Source organism: Parasteatoda tepidariorum, chromosome X2 (genome assembly GCF_043381705.1).
Source record: "Parasteatoda tepidariorum isolate YZ-2023 chromosome X2, CAS_Ptep_4.0, whole genome shotgun sequence".
In the NCBI taxonomy this organism is placed as follows: Eukaryota; Metazoa; Arthropoda; class Arachnida; order Araneae; family Theridiidae; genus Parasteatoda; species Parasteatoda tepidariorum.
This window is the reverse complement of record NC_092215.1, coordinates 48,873,250-48,893,952: the sequence shown is the minus strand read 5'-3', so window position 1 is coordinate 48,893,952 and position 20,703 is coordinate 48,873,250. Positions and strand designations below refer to the sequence as shown.

Sequence of the window (20,703 nt, the reverse complement as noted above, 5' to 3'; positions counted from 1 at the left end):
TCAATAAATATTTTAAGTAAGATTTGTACATTGTAGTCAATTTATTTAATATCTTTCTTAAGCAAAACATATATATCTTCAAATTTATGAATTGACTTAAATCAATCTGAGTATGAAGTTTTGATAGAGATCTGACTTTCTGTGCCTAACAAGTAAATGAAATTCAAAAATACTATATCACGATGCAAAACTGACAATGCATCACGATATATAATTTTTAATATCGCCCAGTCCTATTTGTAATGTATCATTGTCTCCGATTACCCCCAGATGGAACCGTCTGATTACAAAGAAACAAGCTCGGGGTTCTCATTGATTTAACGTTCTAGTAAGTTAAAATGTTAAATCACTTCATACTTATTTTTTGGTATAACTGTATTTTATTTTGAAGGCATGTTTAAATACGATTAAATAAAATTAATAATACAAAATAATCTATAATATAAACAATCAACGTCCGTCCCCCTGCGGGTCGCGGTAAAATTATCAAACGTTGACAGGTCCATGGTGATAAAAAGGTTGGGGAACATTGCTTTAAGCGAATTCTTATCATTATTTTTATATTTTTGAATGCGGCCATATTCAATTTAATATTTACTTAATAAATCAATTTTTCCAAAACGATTTTATTCATTTCACTAGGATAAATATCCCTACTTGATATTTAAATTGAAGTGTATCTCACACGGCTAAAAATATGCTTCATACTACTATGATGCTACCTGTCCGAACCACTAATTGAACTGATCCCCGCTTCCACTACCATATTTCCCAGATTGCGACTACCCCCCATATCTTGGGGGTCAGAAATCTGAATCCGTAAAAAAAAAAAAAAAAAAAAAAATTCAAATTCTTCAGAGAAAGTATGCTTTTGTGTCTGATTTCGTAACTTGAAATATCGTCTACACTTCTTATTAATTAGCATATTTAAAGTCACCTCCTCAAGCCATTAAGATTAAGTGTAAGAACGTGATGATCCAATCATTAGATCAAAAGTCATTTAGGAGGGGGGATCCTTTTCCCCCGCACTGTACATTTCGACAAAATCTGTAACTTTGCAACTACTTTACAAAAACATTGACTCGCACTTCGAACAGAACTGGTTGACCTCATAATTGAAAGCGTCACACATCTCTTTATATGTTATATTGCTGCTAAAGGTGATCATAATCCATGCTAAAGGTACTTTTTTCTATTTCAAACTGACACATCTGATTTATTATTCCAATACATTTTCTAATTTCTATAAAGCCATAATTGTCTGGTTGATACTTTTAATCTTTTTTTATACATTATTGAATGCACTATAATGTATGTCAGTTTCATTAAATTCTATGGGTAACTTTTTGAGTTATTGTCATTTTTGTGACTTTTCCTCAATTTATAACAACGAGCGTAGTTATGAAAATACTATGCGTTATTGAATAGACTTTTTATTAAAAGTTTTATTTAATACAAACAAAAAAAAATTCCTATATTTTTCATTTCTATAGATGGAAATTTCTGCGGAATTGAAAAAATTAATTTAGGTTAAAAAAATATTTAAAAAGCATTGCATTTTGAATGAAAGTATTGCATTTTGTTTACGACACTTATTTTAATTGTTTTATTATTATTATTATTATTATTATTATTATATATTTAATTGCTTCCGCTTAAAGATTTTTTACCTTTAAATTATTTTATAACATGTTAATTACTGTAATATTTTTCACGACACTATTATGAAAGTTTCTCATGTCTGATAAAGAAAATGTTTTTAACTATAAAGGAGACAATATATTTGTTTCAATAAAATACTTTGTTCCTTTTTCAAGAAAAGAAGTAATATCCAACATTCTGTTGGAAAAAAAACACAGAATGAAACAACACCACGTGTTGTCACTTGGCCTTTATTTGCTGAAATTTATGTCCCTAAAGATTTTTATATTTCTTTGTTTCAATATATGTTTCTTAAACAAAACTCTCCAAAATAAATCACCAATAAATTAGGATTTTCTTTATTATTGATATTATTTTTGCTCGAGAATGATTTCAATAAAAAGGAAATTAACAAATTTCCTTGACATCGTTTACTGCATCTAATTAAAATGTTACTTCAGTGTAGTTTAAGAGACTTTTTGTAAAAGGACAATTTATGTGTTTAAAATTATTCTTTTATAATTACATGTTATCTAAACTGTGATCATTTAAAATTCGTTCTTTTACTTGCAGTATTTGTAAGCAGAATAAACCTTTATTTAAATTTTCTTAAATGTCTAACTAAAAAATATAAGTAATTTATCTTTTGACTTCATTTAGAGACATAATCTTACATATCATTGTTAGAAAAAATACGAATGAAATATTAAATTTATTGACCAAATAATATTTTTACACAAAAGATTATAGAGAAATCAATGAAATCGTCAGAATATTTCTTTGAGACGTATTTGAAATGAAGAAATAATGTTGTAATATTATTTATAATTAATTCATATAATTGAGTCATAATATAAATCTCAATAGATCCAAACTTTGATCTATAATAATGTACACAAAAGCTGCAAAAATAATATTTTTTACAGAACATAGTAATTCTGGGTCAGAATATTTTTGACAAAAAATTCAAACTTTTACTCTAAGCCATATTATTTCTTACAAAAAAAAATATTTATACACGTTAGATAAAACGTGAATAATATTTCTCTATATGGCGATTATATTCGTGATTATATTAATTAATATGGGGAAAATATTCGTGCATCTGAACACCAAAAAATGGTGTCCAAAAATGCCTTTTGTCTCATTGTTCCACAAGACTAGAACTGAGGATAGTGTAGCTCTTATACATTAATCTGCGTAAAGTCACTACGTTTGTTATTCAGTAACACTGAAGTTTTTAATTACAGTAAAATATGATACACACAAGAATCAGTGGGGTTTCTTATATGATACAATGTAAAGCAAGAATCATAAATTTAGAATACGTCTATACGATATATCTTAAAATAAAATTAGTTTGTTAATTAAAAAACACACGAAATATGATACACATTAGAATCAGTGAGGTGTCTTTTACGATGCAATATAAAGCAAGAATCAAAAATTTAGGATGCGTCTAATACAATGTATCTTAAAATAAAATTAGTTTGTTAACTAAACAAACACACAAAATATGATACTCATAAGAATCAGTGATGTTTCTGTTACGATGCAATATAAAGCAAGAATCATAAATTTAGGATGCGTCTATACAATATTTCTTGAAATAAAACTAGTTTGTTAATTAAATACACAGACAGCACAGACAGAATATTAATATGACTTCGAACAAGCTGAAAAAGTTAATAGAAATTAAATATTATAAAATAATTTTATACTATTGTCAGATTTATGTAAATCTTGTGAGAACAAAAATGTCTTTATTATGAAACTCGAAACATAAATTTTATAAAAAATTTTAGGAGTAGTTTGTGAAATCAATCCAACAGGAAGATAGCAGGTTGAATTGCAAATAATCGACAGCGATTAATATTCTTAATCAATCAGTTAAGAGAAATCAAACTTATTTGAAATTAAAGAGGCAATGACGAGTTTTTCAATTTAATCCGAAAACAAAAACTTTCATCTGTACATTCCATGTAAGAAAACCGCCATCTTGGCAATTATATTGTCAACATTTTGAAATTACACAGTTATTCGCTTTTGAACTTCTAGCAATTGTATAAAATAATTTTTTATACATTTGAAACATACCCTACCATCATTTCTTACAAGAATTTATGTTTTTCTAAATACTAAGGCAAGGTATATTACAAAATACAAATTATTTTATAGCTTAAATAGCGTGTTCGACAAATAGTATTACTATACTTTTTCTTTCTTTCAAAAATTCAGAATAGAAATTTTTCTTATATTCCTCGTAAAGTGGACAAGAACCTGATGCTCAGTTGAACTGTCTCAATGTTTTCATTTACCCCAGAATTGAAATCTGTTTGGATTAAACATTTTATTGCTTGAAACAGTTAGAAACCGTTTAACTCTTTAAAATTCCCTTATTAGAAATTAAACTTATTCACTTATTTTGTGGAGGGTGGCGAGAAGGATGAGGAAAAGGAATGAAAAGCCCCGTTTTCCATATTATACCATTCATGTATTTTATTATATAGATAGAGTAATTTTAAACAAAAAACAAATAAATAATAAATAATTGAATAAAATAAAGGGTGTAAAATATAAACTCTATAGAAATATGGCCGGAAGTATACCGTAAAATATATCTAGAAAAAATTTTGAATCGGTGAATAAAAAATACATTTTCAAAACACTTCGAATAGGGCGGGAACGTTAACTTGTTCGAAATAATTGACCTTGTAACGATTTAACTTAGACTCTAGGGAAAAAGGGTTTTCCATTGTTTCATTCGAATTTTGAAAATTCAGTAGACGGAATTGTTTAACATCCTTAAATAAAATGTTTTCAATGCAAGCAGTCAACCTAATTGTTTTCGATTTTAAAAATGCATTAATCCATTTATTTAATCATGACAAGCAACATTTGTGTCAATTATATGTTTGTTTTTCTAAATAAATTCAATAATTTATTTGTGGCTACTAAACTAAGCATTTTTGCACAAAAATTCATTTTTTGGCCAGATGTTTAAAAATATAAAAATTATATTTAATTTATTTAAGATATAGTTAGTACTAAAAAAACTCTAGAGTTTTGTTATTTCTCTGATTTTAAATAAAAGTTACTTTTTCTTCTTTTTTAAATTTTGCCATATGAATATTCATCATATGGTTAAATTCTAAAATAAAAATTTCGTGCTCTATTTTTTATTATTACAAAATTAACAACAAATTAAAAAACCGTCGTTATTTAAAATTCTAAAATTGTTTTTAAACTTTTATGAAACAGTAATAAAATTTTAACTTTAATAGATTTCAAGGGGTTACCTGTATATGAATACAAGTTTTAATTTTTTTACTTTATTTTTTACTTTAAACAAAAATTAAAATGTTATCGAATTTGTTCGAGAAATTAATTTATTACATTAAATTCCGACAGTAAAAGCAAAATTTCTGAAGATTTGATAGTTTTAACTAAATTTAACGTAATTAATTCAATTTAATTATTTATGTTATTTAAAACTAATTTAAAACTCCTTTTGATATAAAGAATTTGCGTTTGATTTCTAGATATTTCCAACGTTAACTATTTCAATGAATTTTGTAACATTTTCCTACTTTTAAAGTTTTATAAATTTAAATTAAAATTTGATGTATTTTAAGTAAAGTTTTCTTAGATTTTTTTAATGAAGTTTTACGGTTACTTTGAATTATCGGTTTTCTCGAATTGTACTTTAAAATCGTTATTTTCTTTGTTTTGTACTTGAACTTTTACTTTTTACTCGTAATTTCTTAAAATCAAAACTTTTCACTCTTTACTCGTTACTCTTGCTAAAAGTACTTGTACTTTTATTCGTTACTTTTAAAAAGTAACGTTCCCATGTATGATCATGAATTCATTTCTCGACCATACTTATGAATTTATTGTGCAACTAAAATAAAACAATTTTTCCTTTAGTCAAACTATTGTGCATTTAGAAATCTTGCACCAAGTTTTGGTTCGATATTTACCAGTTATTAGTTTTTTTAGTTTATTTTACAGGGTGTTCCAAAATTCTCTTTACAACTTCAAAAATTCATAACTTTGAAAATAAACAAGATATTTATATTCTGTCTTTTGCATGTATTACGGCAACTAATAAAGCTTTGTTTAGTACACTTCCACATGCGCACCATTGGTGGCCCTAAGCACTCCCAGTCTGTAATCAATTTCAAGTCAGGTGATGTAAAGATAATTTTGGAACACCCTGTACTATGGAGAAAAAAAAAACAGATGCTGAAACATTTCATGAACTATAAGGCCATATTTCAAAGGGTTATTACTATTCATAGATAAGGACATAAGATTTTTTTCGCGAGTGGTTATAATTTAACCAAGAAAATAACTAGAACTAAAAAAAACTAAACTCGGTGGCGCGACAGCCCATAGAGGGTCAAGGCCTACTATGGTTACATATCAGTTTTCTTGACCTTAGGCTACTGCATATCAGTATTCTTGACCTTAGGCTCTGGGGTGCAGGAGCTGATGTTAGGTGGTCAGCCGAACGTGAAACCCCCAGTGTTTAGTTCCAAAGCAAGCTTGGTACTCATTTATCGACCCATTAAAGGAATGAAAGGTAGAGTAAACCTTGCCCAGCCCGGAAATCGAACCCAGGACCTGCGGCACGGGAGCGCTAAGCGCTACCACTCAGTCACCAGGTGTCCAAGAAAATAACTATTTTTCATAAATTGAAGGTATGAAACAGGCCTTGAAATTCAGATTATGAACGCGATAGAAAATACAGCAACAAAAATTGCTACTCAAATACGACGTTATTGATCCCTAAGTATAAAAAAGGAAGTTATTAACTGAATATTCCACAATAAGCCTTTTGATCGGATTTTGATCTTAATATCTAGAGAGGATAATTTCAAATATGCTAATTAATTAGTGCAGACGATATTCTAAGTTACGAAATCTGACGCAAAAACATTCTTTCTCTGTATAAACATACATTTTTTCCAACGGATTTGGATTTCTCAAAATTTGAAAGGTAGCTGCAATTTGGGAAATTGGTCCTATTAGTTATGACAGGAGAGTTGCCTTAGGTTTGAATTCCTTAATATTACTTTTACATTTTGCGTATTTTACCATATCTCGAAGATTTTTTTAAGGAAATCGAAAAATCATTGTCCACATTCGTTCGTCCAAAGAAAATTCCAAGCAAAAAGTAATTTTAAATAATTATTTATTACTTTTATTTAATAATATTCAAACATTTGAATTGTGAGGTATAAAAACTTTTACAATATTTTAAGGAATGTAATTTTATGAGACTAAAATACTGAACGAAATCGGTCGCACAGTTTCGGCGAAATTGAATTTTAAATGCACGACTTTTCTCGAAATATGACCAAAAACGCAAAAAGAAAAATTAACATAGAAGTCCAAACTTTAGAGTGAAAATCTGAGATCAAAAGTTATACAGGGTGTTTTTTTTTTCGTAGTGCATGTCAATACAATATGCGCAGTATTTTTTTATTGTCATGAGTTCCAGCTTCTGGAATTACTTTCCAAGAGAACATATTATTTGATTAAATTGAAAAAAACTTTTTTTAAAAGCGTCGTTAATCTTTAAATTAATTAGTAGACAGAAACAAAATATTTAATCTGATATAATAAAATAAATGAAATACAATAAGAGAAAGTTAATGAAAAAAAGAATAGTGAAATACAAATTGTTTTCGTATAGAATCTAAACATTGTGGTTGATACTGTTGACTAACCATGCAAAAAGTGTACACTTCAAGGTCAAATGAATTTTTCTACTTAAGAAGTGATTTCTTACTATTTATGAGCTTCATAAAATAATTTTGTTTTATAATAAATATACACAACTCGAATCAATAATAATAAACACGTACTACATTACATTCAGAAATAATTTATTTATTAGAATATATCTTCGTAAAATATCAATAGATCCATTATAATTATAAAATCATATGCTTCACTTATGTTCAGAAACAATTTCCTTTATTTATTTATTTAAAAAAAAATTTATAATGCTTCTCTAAAAATGATGCATCTCTAAAAAAATTTTTTTATAATGCATCTCTAAAAACCCTTTTGATCATAAATCGGATTATTTCCAATAAAATTTTACCGAAATGTGCATTAGTGTCACATTTCATTTTCTTTATCAACCTCTTGTGAACTATCAGAAATTTTGAATCGTGTTGTACCACAATATTGTGCCATTTTGAGGTAATGTTATTATGGTGTCACATTAAGCCGTATTATTGTGCAAATTAATTCTAACTTAATTTAATTGCAATATTGTGGCATGGTATTGTGTTTCGAAGAATTATGGTTCAACTTCGAACCAAATTTCGTAAGAGTGAAAAATAAAAAAAACAAGAGTAAAAAAAATCTATTTCCAGATCCGATTTTCACAAAATTCATAATTTTTGTTTCTTTCCTCTTATGTTATTTTCTCTTTTAGAAATATTCACTCTATCGTTCTTCTCCTTGAGAAACATTCACTCTATATTCTCCTTGAGAAACATTCATTCTATCTTCTCTTTGAGAAACATTCACTCTATCTTCTCTTTGAGAAACATTCACTCTATCTTCTCTTTGAGAAACATTCATTCTATCTTCTCTTTGAGAAACATTCACTCTATATTCTCTTTGAGAAACATTCACTCTATCTTCTCTTTGAGAAACATTCATTCCATCTTCTCTTTGAGAAATATTCACTCCATCTTCTCTTTGAGAAACATTCACTCTATTTTTTCTTTGAGAAACATTAACTCCATCTTCTCTTTGAGAAACATTCACTTCATCTTCTCTTTGAGAAACATTCACTTCATCATCTCTTTGAGAAATAGTTTGAAAGCTTTAAAACTCTTTGGCTTGGAAGTCTCTAAACCAATAAATATGCATGAATAATAATGATGAGTTCAAAAGCTATTATTAAGGTATGATATGTATTAGTAGTTTTAATTTATATAATTTTAAATTGTCACAATTCCCTATAGAAAGTCCTAACAACTCTATAATCATAAAATTACCCAAATAAAAAGCCCCCATGTACTTTCTAATCTCCCTCTATAAAGTCCTAACATCCCTATGGAGTAACCGTTACCCACCTATAAAGTGTAGACCAAGCGTTATTTTCTTAAAGCTTTTTTTATGTCATTTATGACTAAATCATCAAACTTTTACTGAAAATAAAAGAATTAACTTTCAAAATTCTATTTGAATACTGTTTCTATCTCATTTAGAGCAAAGTTTAAGATAAACCACGGCCTCTCTATATAGCCCGATCTTTTTATTTATTTTATTTTTAAATCTGATACCTTAAAATATCTCACTTACTTCAAGTTTTGCATGAATATGCTCTACATATTTGTCTTTAAAAATGCATTGTGATATTAACGGTAAATTTTTTTAGAAATTCTTACGTCTAATACATTATCTATTCACTATATCAATACTTTATATATCCCTCAAAATTAAAAAAAATTTAATATTTCTAATAAGTTATGCTCTTTTTTTTAAAATAAAAATGTCTTTTCTCACTGTTTTTGATTATTTCATTCCTCAACAATTTAAATTTTTTATCTTTTAAAAATAGTTAAAATCTATAAATATAATGCATTAGCTCTCAATACTTCTATATTTCAAAAATAAAAAATTCTACACTAAATGTTTCAAAATTTCATTTCTGAAGGTATACTTTTAAGGAGTTTCTGATGGTATACTTTCTACACTAAATATCTGAAAATTTCATTTCTGAAGGTATACTTTTAAGGGGTTTCTGAAGGTATACTTTTAAGTTTCTAAAATGAAATACATAATTAAAAAAAACAAGCTTTGTGTTTTTCTGGGAGTCTATTCACATTATTTTTCCTAAATTCTCTTTTTCATTCTTTTTTAGAAAGAATAAAGAACTAGTTGATGAACTTACAGCAGCTTGCACTGCCCCTTCAATTAATCGTCATCTTGATGGTGAAGATGCTTGGAAATCATTTCGGGAACATCCTTTAACAGCGGCAACAACAGCCATGTTAAATATTGGTGGATCCTCGTTACAAGAACAGAATCCTGTGGGACTTCTTTATGAATATTATAAACTCGAAAAAATGGATAAATCTCTTCCTGACTTCTGGACGTAAGTTACTTTCTTTGACACTTAATGTGAATGAATTTTATAACCCTAGTTCAACAGCCGACTCAATATTTTGGGTATACGACTACTAATGTTCCTCCGTAGCCTTGTAATTTTGAGCCTAATGTAGAAGACAAGGGAACTCCTGGATCAAGTATTGGGAGAAATTTTGAATTCGTGGAGGATTTTTTGATGGAACCAACCCGCATTTGTGTTACATGGACAGGAAAACCACGAAAACCTCCCAAGGTTAGCCTAGTGGCAAAGGAGCTTTAACCTATGATCCGTCTACCACTGAATATATTTTACGTGAGGTCTGTGGTCGGTGGAAACTGGATGCGGAATTCGTATAGACCAGTTATAGCTGAGATTCGAACTCGATTCACCTCATTGGAAGGAGAACGCTTAATCCCTTGAGCCATCACGGCCCCAAAAATGAAGCTTTGGCCCATGCGGGAATCGAACCAACGACCTTCGCATTATGAATGCATTGTCAAAAATCGTTTGCTGCCATTAAAATAGTATAACATAATCATGTTGTTGGCTCTTCCCTTGTGAGATTCCATACAAGAAAGTTGCCCCTCTCTTGTTTTTACTTTGAATTTTACTTCAATCTATTTAATTCGAGGAAAAATTTAAAGTAAATGATGTAACTTTTCAATGTATTTATATATAAATATATACGCTTTCAATTTAATTTGTCAGCTTTTGAGTAGAGTTTTATTTACACATTTTTTACGTTTAGGAATCTTTTGTCTTAAAACTGAAATAATTTTCTAACTTTTTTTTAAAACCTTTTTTTTAAAAAAAAGATTGGAAGGTTTTACAACTGTAATGTTTTATTCAAATTTCTTGTAACATTGTTTTTCAGCTTAAAAAATGTTTTGAAAATAATGATATTTTAATCGTAAGCATTCTTCATACTCAAAAGTATCTTTAAGCAAAAATAAGCAAATCACAAGTTCCCACCCTTAGGTAATATTTGAACTGCTCCTATTTTCCAACTATGCAGTGTTCATACATTCATATTTTATTTATATTATTTTGATTTTTCTTCTATTTTGAGTCTTTCTACCTAGACATTCATATTTTATTTATATTATTTTGATATTTCTTCTATTTTAAGTTTTTCTTCCTAGCCATTCATATTTTATTTATATTATTTTGATTTTTTCTTCTATTTTGAGTCTTTCTTTCATTCAGCAAAAAGTGGCTTTTTGAATAAAAATGTCGGTACTTTGAACCATAATACTGTGCAAAATTTTGCTTTCTTGATTAGGTATTAAGTTGAACCATGTTATCCTGTAATAAATTTTAATAAGTACAATAATGTGGTTCTACCAAGTTCATATTGCAGCAAATTTAAACGATGTTGTTCAACTCACTCCAAAAAAATTTTGGGCGTAAGCACTGTGATTTTCTTACATTTGTTGACACGAAGGGAGCTCAAAAGTGTCAAAAATGTGCTTACGTAACTTATCAAGTAACTTATCAAGTTAGTGTCAAAAATGTGCTTCAGACAACTTATTTTATTGCACGAGTCTACTACTGCACCTAGCTATGGTCTCTCTGTGTAGGGCAAAGCTACTAGCCTACACTTTAATTACAACCAGAGATAAGAAAATAATTAAGGAAAAATAAAATCCTGAACAATTTCGTGGGAGGATTTTGTTCATTCTTTTCTACATAAACACAAAATCGGAGAATATATTCTACTATTTTATTACAATATTATTTCCATAATTGGATAAATCATTGTTAAAAATAAAAAAAATCAGACAATAGAGTCTCTGTTTGAGCGTTACACTCCTTACTTAATTCGACGACATTTATATCTGCCATTTCGGTTTAAAAAACTTCTTGTTATTTAATATTAACCCGCTCTCCACCCGTTTCATACCACTTCTTCTTTCAAATCTTAAGGAATAGAAAATGATCTTACCAATTTCTCAAGAAGGTAAGTAGAAAGGTTAATAGCCTTGAATATGAATGGGGGAAAAACTGAGAGTTAAAGTGAAAAGATGCCTACGCATGTAGATCAAGTTGTAGGCGTGGATTGGAGGTGACGATATGTAGGTGGAGTTGATCAATAAGTGGATGAGAAAGAATGTCAATTATTGGAGCGTTCATTTTATACGGTGCACGCCTTAGCCGCAAGGCTCTTAACTAGGAACCATTATTAGAACTGGAAATTACATTGGGTTAAATCACTCTGACCGAGCCTGACGACTGTAATGACGTCAAACAATACGTCATTACTTAGGTATTCTGTTGTTTTGACTGCTCACGAAACCCATCTTCTCTTACGTAATCAGGAAATTTTTGAATTTCTCGTTAACGAATAGTTTCTGACTCCCATGTGTAGAACTAACTGTGCCTTATGGATGAATGTCCCGCTATATACTCCCTAAACATGTAGTTCTCATTTTATACTTTAAATTTAATATATATATATATATATATATATGAAATAACGGTGTATCCACAGCGTTATTTTTTAGTTAATTAGTAGTCAAAGCAGCATGATTAACGAGTCCATGTTGTGCATAGTCATTTTTATTTAGAAGCGATGGTGAAAGCATACACATCTTAGCCTCCTCCCGCTGGAGATGGGGGGAGGCCCATGTCCCGTCTAAGCTGACGGACTTTATTTAAGCATGATAAACAACCAAAAAGCCACGCAAAAACACTCGGTCCTGCGTTTTATAGGATGATTACAAGTTGTGAAGAGGTCAGTCACTATTGCCTTTTTCTGTATTCTTACGCCTCATCAATTTATTTATTACTCATAGCAAATCGTTTAATCTTTCCTTATATGGAGGTGAAAGATCTTAAAATAACTTCTCTTTTGAAGTATAAATCTAATTATTATTCATTGGCATGTTTTTAGCCTTGAAGTCCCAAAATAGAATTTCTACCCTTATCCTTTACTAAAGATATTTAATGAAAAGGAATGAAGTTTTAATGCTTTTATTAATACAAAAGTATTTAATTTTTGTATTANAAAAACTAAAACACCTTATATATATATATGAATGAACGTTTTCATTTTTCTTAGGATAATGTTTCAGTTAGAAGCAATAAGGGGTTACTATCTATTATGCTGTTATAGTGGAAAGTTCGAAGACTTACGAAGTCTATCTGGACACAATACTAAAGAACAATTTGGTGAAAAAAAACTGTGCTTGACATAACGGCGCGTAGAGCCGCGATGGCTCAGGGGATAGAGCGTTCACCTTCTAATGAAACGAACCGGGTTCGAATCCCAGTCGATACTAATTCCGCATCCGGCTTGCACCAATCACAGTGCTGACGTGAAATATCCTCAGTGGTAGACGGATCCTGGGTTGGAGTCCCCTTGCTGTCAGGCTAATTGTGGACTGTTCTAGCGGTCTTCATCTCCATGTAACGCAAATTGGGGTTAGTTCCATCAAGAAGTCTTTCACGAAGGCAAATTACTCCCAATACTTGATTAAGGAGTTCCTTTGTCTTCTGGATTTAGTTCGAAAGTACAAGGCTACGGAGTTGAAAAATAGAAGTCGTAAACCCAAAAATTGGGTTGACGTTTATAAAAATATAAAAATTAAAAATAATAGTAATATATAGTTTATCCTTTTTTTATCCAAATCGGTAAGAAAAATGGGATTTTTGAATGTTTCCCTTGAATTTTATGTTAAAATGAAACTTTTTTTTCTCTTTCAAATTTAATTGATTTTGTTTAAGAAAATATTCGGATTTGGTGGTTGGAAAATCAAGTGCATTTAGTTATTCATTTTTAAAAAAACGTACTCGAGTTTAAAAGTGCGTAATAGCATGCGAGTCCAAAAACAAAAATCCTTTCTCGAAAATGTTGATTTTTCGAAATGATTTTTTGTAGCTAACAGTCGCCCCATTAATTTTTCCTTACATTTTTCATCCATTCCATCACTTTTTTTTTCCTAAAAAATAGAAACATTTTAAAAACAAAAAACAATTATCTATACCTAAGTATATAGCATAAATGAAAAAAGTATTTCATTTAAAAAAATCGCTTTATTTTAAAGAAGAATGTTTTACAGTACAAATAGATAAAATTATTATTAAAAACAAAGTTATCAATAATATTAAAAAAAGTAATTATTTCGATTGTGGAACCGATTTCAAATTAAAATTTAAGCTGTATTCCATATAAGCTGTATTTACTCTGCTCAGGTAGACAATTAAAAGGGAAGAATATAATGCGTAGGATTTAATGATTAATGGTTATTTGATACCACTAAATAACTGATTCATAGTGCAACAACCGGTTTATAGATTTCTTTTTCTATTTTAAGTTGATGCCATTCAATGTTATAGGAAAATCTTGCACAAAATCAGAATATGATTAGAGAATATTTTCTTTTTATTAAAATATTGAATCTCCCTACAATACCTGTCAAATTTTTTGCAAATCCTGAACTATCGTTTTAGAATTGCTTATTGCTCAAAAAGTGGCTTCATTTGTTTTATTTAATTCGGAAATAAAAATTTATTTTAAATAAAAGCATTATTAAAATAAAATAAACAAAAACTTCTTAAAGTATAAAATTATTCTTAATTTTTTAATTATTTATCTGTTTGCGTGTGCATAAAGATTTGAATTAGTTTTCTTATAGTGAAATTTTATTTATTTATTCATCGAAGGTATATAAGACATTAATTTAAAGGTTTTCTTTTACATTTGAGGAAAGCAATAAAACTTTTCCACGGAAATTTTAACAATTTTTTTTTCTGTGTTTAGGAAAATGTTAATCTTTAAACTAGTTTCTCAATGGCTCAAAAATCTTTTTATGTCATTCCATTATCTTCTTTAAAATCCAAAAGAGAGACTGATTTAGAAACTGACATCAGTGCTTTATAAGTGTCATTAAGAAAATGAGTATGAGTTCAATGGAAAACAAGATAATTCATTTATTTATCTCAAGTCTCAAGTTCCCAACAATGATCAAACTTAATAATAGAAGAAGTTTCCGAAAATAAAAGAAAAAAACGAAACAGAAACGCCGATCACATGCAGAAATAGAAAAAAAAATATTTTTGAAAAAAAAAGTTTTTGATTTACCACTTATAAAGTAATACTATACATACTGCAAAATTTGTTATAAGCAAAATTTTAACAGACACTTTTTTTCACATTTTTTAAAATTAATTGTTCCATTACTAAAAAGCCTTTTCAAGACATTTAAGATAATTAGTTCGATACCAATTGATTGATTTCTATGCTGGTTCGTTTGTTGACAAATGATTAAAATAGATATGGACTGTATCTAAGATTTTATTATGATTGGTGCTACGAGCACGCTCATGCTATAAGATCAACAACTAATTTTCAACTGATTAGGGTTACAACAAACGGTGGCGAGGATGCTGAGACAAAGATGCCAAGTTGGCGCTATATTTGAGATATTGAACAATATTCTTACGATCGTCTTGGAAATCCTACAGAACAACCGCTTTATTAACTAACATCATTGCTTTATAAGTGCCATTAAGAAAACAATGTTAAAACGAGTTAAATAGAAAACAAGATAATTAATTAATTTATTTATCTGCAAGTCGTAAGTTCCGGACAACGACCAAACTTTGTAATTGAAGACGTTTCCGGAAAAAAGAAGAGAAAAAACAGAAACGCCTATTACACGCAGAGAAAAAAATATATTTTTGAAAAAAAAAGTTTTTGATTTACCACTTATAAAGTAATATTTTACATGCTGCAAAATTTCTTCTAAGCAGAATTTTAACGGACACTCTTTTTCACATTTTTTAAGATACAATGTTCCATCACTAAAAAGCCTTTTCAAGACATTTAAGATGTTCTTACGATCGTCTTTGAAATCCTGCAGAACAACAGCTTTATTAACTGACATCATTGCTTTATAAGTGCCATTAAGAAAACGATGTTAAAACGAGTTAAATAGAAAACGAGATAATTCATTTACTTATCTGTAAGTTGTAAGTACCGGTCAACGACCAAACTTTGTAATCGAAGACGTTTCCGAAAACAAAAGAAAACACCAAACAGAAACGCCTATTACATGCAGAAATAGGAAAAAAAATATTATTAAAAAATAGTTTTTGATTTACCACTTTCATACTCAACATGTCTGCAAAGCTGCAAATTTCTTCCATGTAGAAATTGACGGAAGCTTTTTTTCACATTTTTTTTAATTAATTGTTCCATCACTAAAAAGCCCATTCAAGACATTTAGGATATTATTACGATCGTCTTTGAAATTATTCAGAGCTACCGCTTTATTAACTGACATCATTGCTTTATAAGTGCCATTAAGAAAACGATGTTAAAACGAGTTCAGTAGGAAACAGGATAATTCATTTGTCTGCAATCCGGACAGCGATCTAACTTTATGATCGAGGACGTTTCCGAACAACGAACTTCAAAAACTAAAACACCTATTACTAGCGGTAAATGAAGAAAAAAAAAGTTGTAAAAGAAAGAATTAACAAACGCCCGCACTCATTATCAAACAATTCTACTTACTTGATAAATTTTCTTTTTCTTTTTTTTTTCTTATTGCACCTTGGCCCATTTTGTTGAAAAACGTCGTTAAGACATTAAACAGCAAAGCTGGTTTCGAATCAAGGTGTAAATTGATACATTGAGGATTTTGAAATTTAAATATATTGTGTTAGGTTTTTAATGACATGTTTGTTACTGCCTGAAGATTAAAAAGTGAAAAGTCCTTTTCTGACATAAGGTTACTGACCGTTGACTAATGACATGAAAGGTTTTGGACTAAGTGTTTTTTGAAGATAAGACTGTTCTTTACAATTAGACCAAAATCAGCTGCCTTTTTTATAATTAATTACGTTTTTCTGTAAGATAACAAACATTTCTGCTTAAATAGAACAATTTCATAAAAAAGACATTTCTATTGATAAAATTGTTCCATATTAACACTTACTTTAAATTATACTGCTTCAACTGTAATGCGATTTTCAGTTGAACGATGTTGTAATTAAGTTGAACTGAATCATATTATCGTGAGTTAAAGTTCAAGAAGAATTGGTTTCAATTAATACCTTATTGTGGTAGCTCCTTATTATTCTTCAAAATTTCTAACAATGTATTAAATATTTACACCAATATGATAAAACCTAAAATCTTTCCTTTTCCATATTTTGATATAATTTCAATTAGAATTTGGCTGACCAATGTAAAGTAATTTATCTAAAAATCAAACAAATCTAAAACACTTTCTTTTTTAACTAAAGTTATTGACTAAGACGTTATCTGAAATAGAACATAGTTTTATCATAACTTCTGCATTTGTGAAATCATTTCAAGAATCAATCATTGAAGAAAATGCCTTTCAATTAAATTTTGTTTTACGATTATCACCATTTAAATGTTAACTGTATAATTTTATGTTTTTCTCCTTACTATGAAACATTTACTGTCGTATGTGACAAACACATTACAAAAAAAAAAAAAANAAAAAAAAAAAAAAAAAAAAAAAAAAAAAAAAAAAAAAAAAAAAGAACATTTGTATTTTTAAACGCAACATTTTAAAGTAGTTTTTTATGTTTTTATTTATAATTAAGAAACATTCCTGTCCAACATCTGTCTATAAATAAATCTAACATTTAATTAATCGATATAATTTAATTACTATAAAATTTACTAATTGTAAAAAAAAATTTTAAAGTTAAGTTATTGTCCAAGGCCTTAAATTAAATTATTGATCAAAACCAAAGTTAAGTTATCGACTTTAGTTACAAAGTTGTATCATCACTAATATATTTGTTATACAATAATGCTGTACTTCACAATTTATGTAATAATGATTTAGTTATATTATACTTAATTTACTTAATTCCTTGACTACTTAATTTTTTATATGTAGTTAAATTATTATCTTAAATAAATTTCAGAAATTTAAAGCATTAATATTTTTTATTACAAAGGCAGTATATTATGAGTGGGATAAAATTTTTTTTTTATCCAAATCATAATAATTGATATTAATTCTTTATATTAATTCTTGATATTAATATTAATTAATATCAAGAATTAACATCAGGAATTAATAATTGATATCGATTAATAATTAATATCAAGAATTAATTAATAATTAATACCAAGCATTAATAATTAATTCTTGATATTATTAATAATTAATGTCAAGAATAAATAATTGATATTAATTCTTGATATTAATATTGATATTAATTCTTGATATTAATTCTTGTTCGACTAATTTTGCACATTAAAATGTGCAAAATTAGTCAAACAAGAATTTATGTCAAGGGGTTACTCTATGAACCTTCACATAAAAATAATAGTCAGTGCTGCATTATTTTTGATCAAATTTTACAATTGATACAAGAAAATAATCATTCAACAACAAAAATCATCAGTTTATTCACTAAAACCACGTTAAAAGTAAGCAATATCCCGATAGAACAAAGCCATAATTTAGAATTAAACAATTAATCAAAATTAGTGCTTGAAAATAAATTAATTTATTAAAAAACTGCTTCTATTAAAAAAAACTTTTTTTTTCTTCTCCAGATAATTTTGTTATTATTTTTTTCAGGGTTGCCAATTCAGTGTCAAATAGTCAAAACAGTGTTTTCAGCAATGGTAATGTATCCTCTTCAATCCCCGTGCATTTACTTCAATCACAAGCAGCAGATATACTAAAGAATCGAAAATTCGTCGACGAATTAACTCCCCAAGAAGTTGAGCTCTATTTGAGAGAAAACATTGTAAAACAAGAAGATCCAAACGATACTGAGGAGTTAATCGTTCCAACAAGTGGAATTGTGCACAAATCCTCAAACATCATAACCAATTCCTCGACAGACGACAGACTTCAGAGACCTTTGTCACCACTTCCAATGATTCATGTAAAGCAGGAGTCAATGTCTGATGAAGTAAAAGGGGAACCTGCTAGTTCTGTGATTACCAGTCATGTCTTAGCTCAAGGTTATGAGTCCTTAGCAGCTCAGTTTTCCGGGAATCTACAGTATGCAGGCCAATCCCCAAATGTGTATATGGTTACTTCACCGGAATACCGAGGACTTACTGACTATTACACCGAACAAATTCGGCAAACTAATGGTATATCTGCTTATTCGGATACTTCTAATACAAGTACGCTTGTTGATCGCTATATCAGGCAAGTTGCTAATTATAAAGGAAATCTGCCAACTTTGACTGTGGATCTACCATCTCCTGATAGTGGAATAGGTGATACTATGATAACTCCACGGGATAACAGCGCTTTGTCCCATGTTGAAGTAAGTTTTTAATTCTTTAAATTACAGCATAATTTTGTGGTGCTAAATTAATTATTGGTAGAGGAATTTTTAATTGACTCAATTGAAAAAAATAGAATAATATTACTAAAAGGGTACGTAATAAAAATAAAAAATATTTTTTAAAAGTTAACAGTGAAAAAAAAACTAAGTATGCTTAAAATTTTATTGCGAAGTGTCCCAAAATAAATAATTAATTGATTAAACCATGAACCATTTTCAGATAATGATTTTAAGGAATATTGATAAAATATCTGAATCGTGTGCTATAAACCGAGGTCCATATGGGAACGGATTAATAATGTTGTATCAATTACGGCATAATTTTGTGATGCTACATTAATTATTGAAAGTGGACTTACTGATTGACTCAGTTGAAAAAAATATAATAATATTACTGAAAGGGTACGTAATCCAAATAAAAAAATATTTTAAAAAAGTTAACAAAAAATAAAGTATGCTTAAAATTTTATTGTGAAATGTCCCAAATAAATAATTTATTGATTAAACCATTAACAGATAATGATTTTAAAGAGTATTAATAAATTATCTAAATTGTGTGTTGTAAACTGAGGTTCATGGGGGAACGGAGTAATAATGTTGTATCAAATACAGCATAGTTTTGTGATGCTAAATTAATTATTGAAAGTGGCTTTACTGATTGACTTAGTTGAAAAATATATAATAATATTACTGAAACGGTACGTAATCCAAATAAAAAATATTTTAAAGAAGTTAACAAAAAAACTACGTATGTTTAAATTGTATTGTGAAATGTCCCAACATAAATAATTAATTGATTAAACCATTAACGCTAGATAGATAGCCCAAGGAAGTCATTTTGACTGCTTTTTAATTTCAATTAGAAAAACAATGATCACACAATTTCTTAGAATGTTGTGACTTTTTGTACAACATATAATTTTTTGTATTGTTAATATTTACTAATAACTTGTTATATAACTGAAAATAATAAAAAAAATATTAAAAATTAATTTTAAACAATTTTTTTTATACATTAGTTATTCTTTCACATTGCAGTCATTTTGACTGCTTTTGGACAATATAGGTATTTCAGTCTTTCTAGTGTTCACAGATAATGATTTTAAAGAATATTAATGAATTATCTAAATTGTATGTTGTAAGCCGAGGTCCATGTGGGAACGGAATAAGAATGTTGTATCAAATACAGCATATTTTTGTGATGCTAAATTAATTATTGAAAGTGGAATTTTTGATTGACTCAGTTGCAAATTATAGAATAATAGTGCTAAAAGGGTGCATACTCCAAATAAAAATATTTTAAAAAAGTTAACAGTGAAAAAAAACTAAGTATGCTTAAAATGTTACTGTGAAGTGTCCCAAAATAAATAATTGATTGATTAAACCATTTATATGATTTTAAAGAATATTAATAAAATATCTAAATTGTGTGCTATAAACCAAGGTCCTTATGAGAACGGAGTAATAATGTTGTATCAATTACAGCATAATTTTGTGATGCTAAATTAATTATTGAAAATGAATTTACTGATTGACTAGGTTGAAAAAATAGAATAATATAACTAAAAGGCTACACAATACAAATAAAAGCTATTTTAAAAAAGTTAACAGGTAAGTAAACTGAGAATGCT

The 20,703-nt window shown here is 28.3% G+C and overlaps 1 protein-coding gene across 3 annotated transcripts in view; it reads left to right on the top strand.

The window, feature by feature from the left end:
- The window catches only part of LOC107449518 (grainyhead-like protein 1 homolog), a 171,024-nt gene that overhangs the window by 29,086 nt on the left and 121,235 nt on the right, over positions 1 to 20,703 (top strand). For all 3 annotated transcript variants that reach the window (XR_011638357.1, XM_016065069.3, XM_071188166.1), the window contains exons 2-3: positions 9,539 to 9,772; positions 18,346 to 19,051. Coding sequence is in view for 2 of the 3 variants with exons in the window: in XM_016065069.3 (XP_015920555.1) it covers positions 9,539 to 9,772; positions 18,346 to 19,051 (940 nt within the window). In the remaining variant the exon portion in view is untranslated. The remainder of the gene's footprint in view (positions 1 to 9,538; positions 9,773 to 18,345; positions 19,052 to 20,703) is intronic.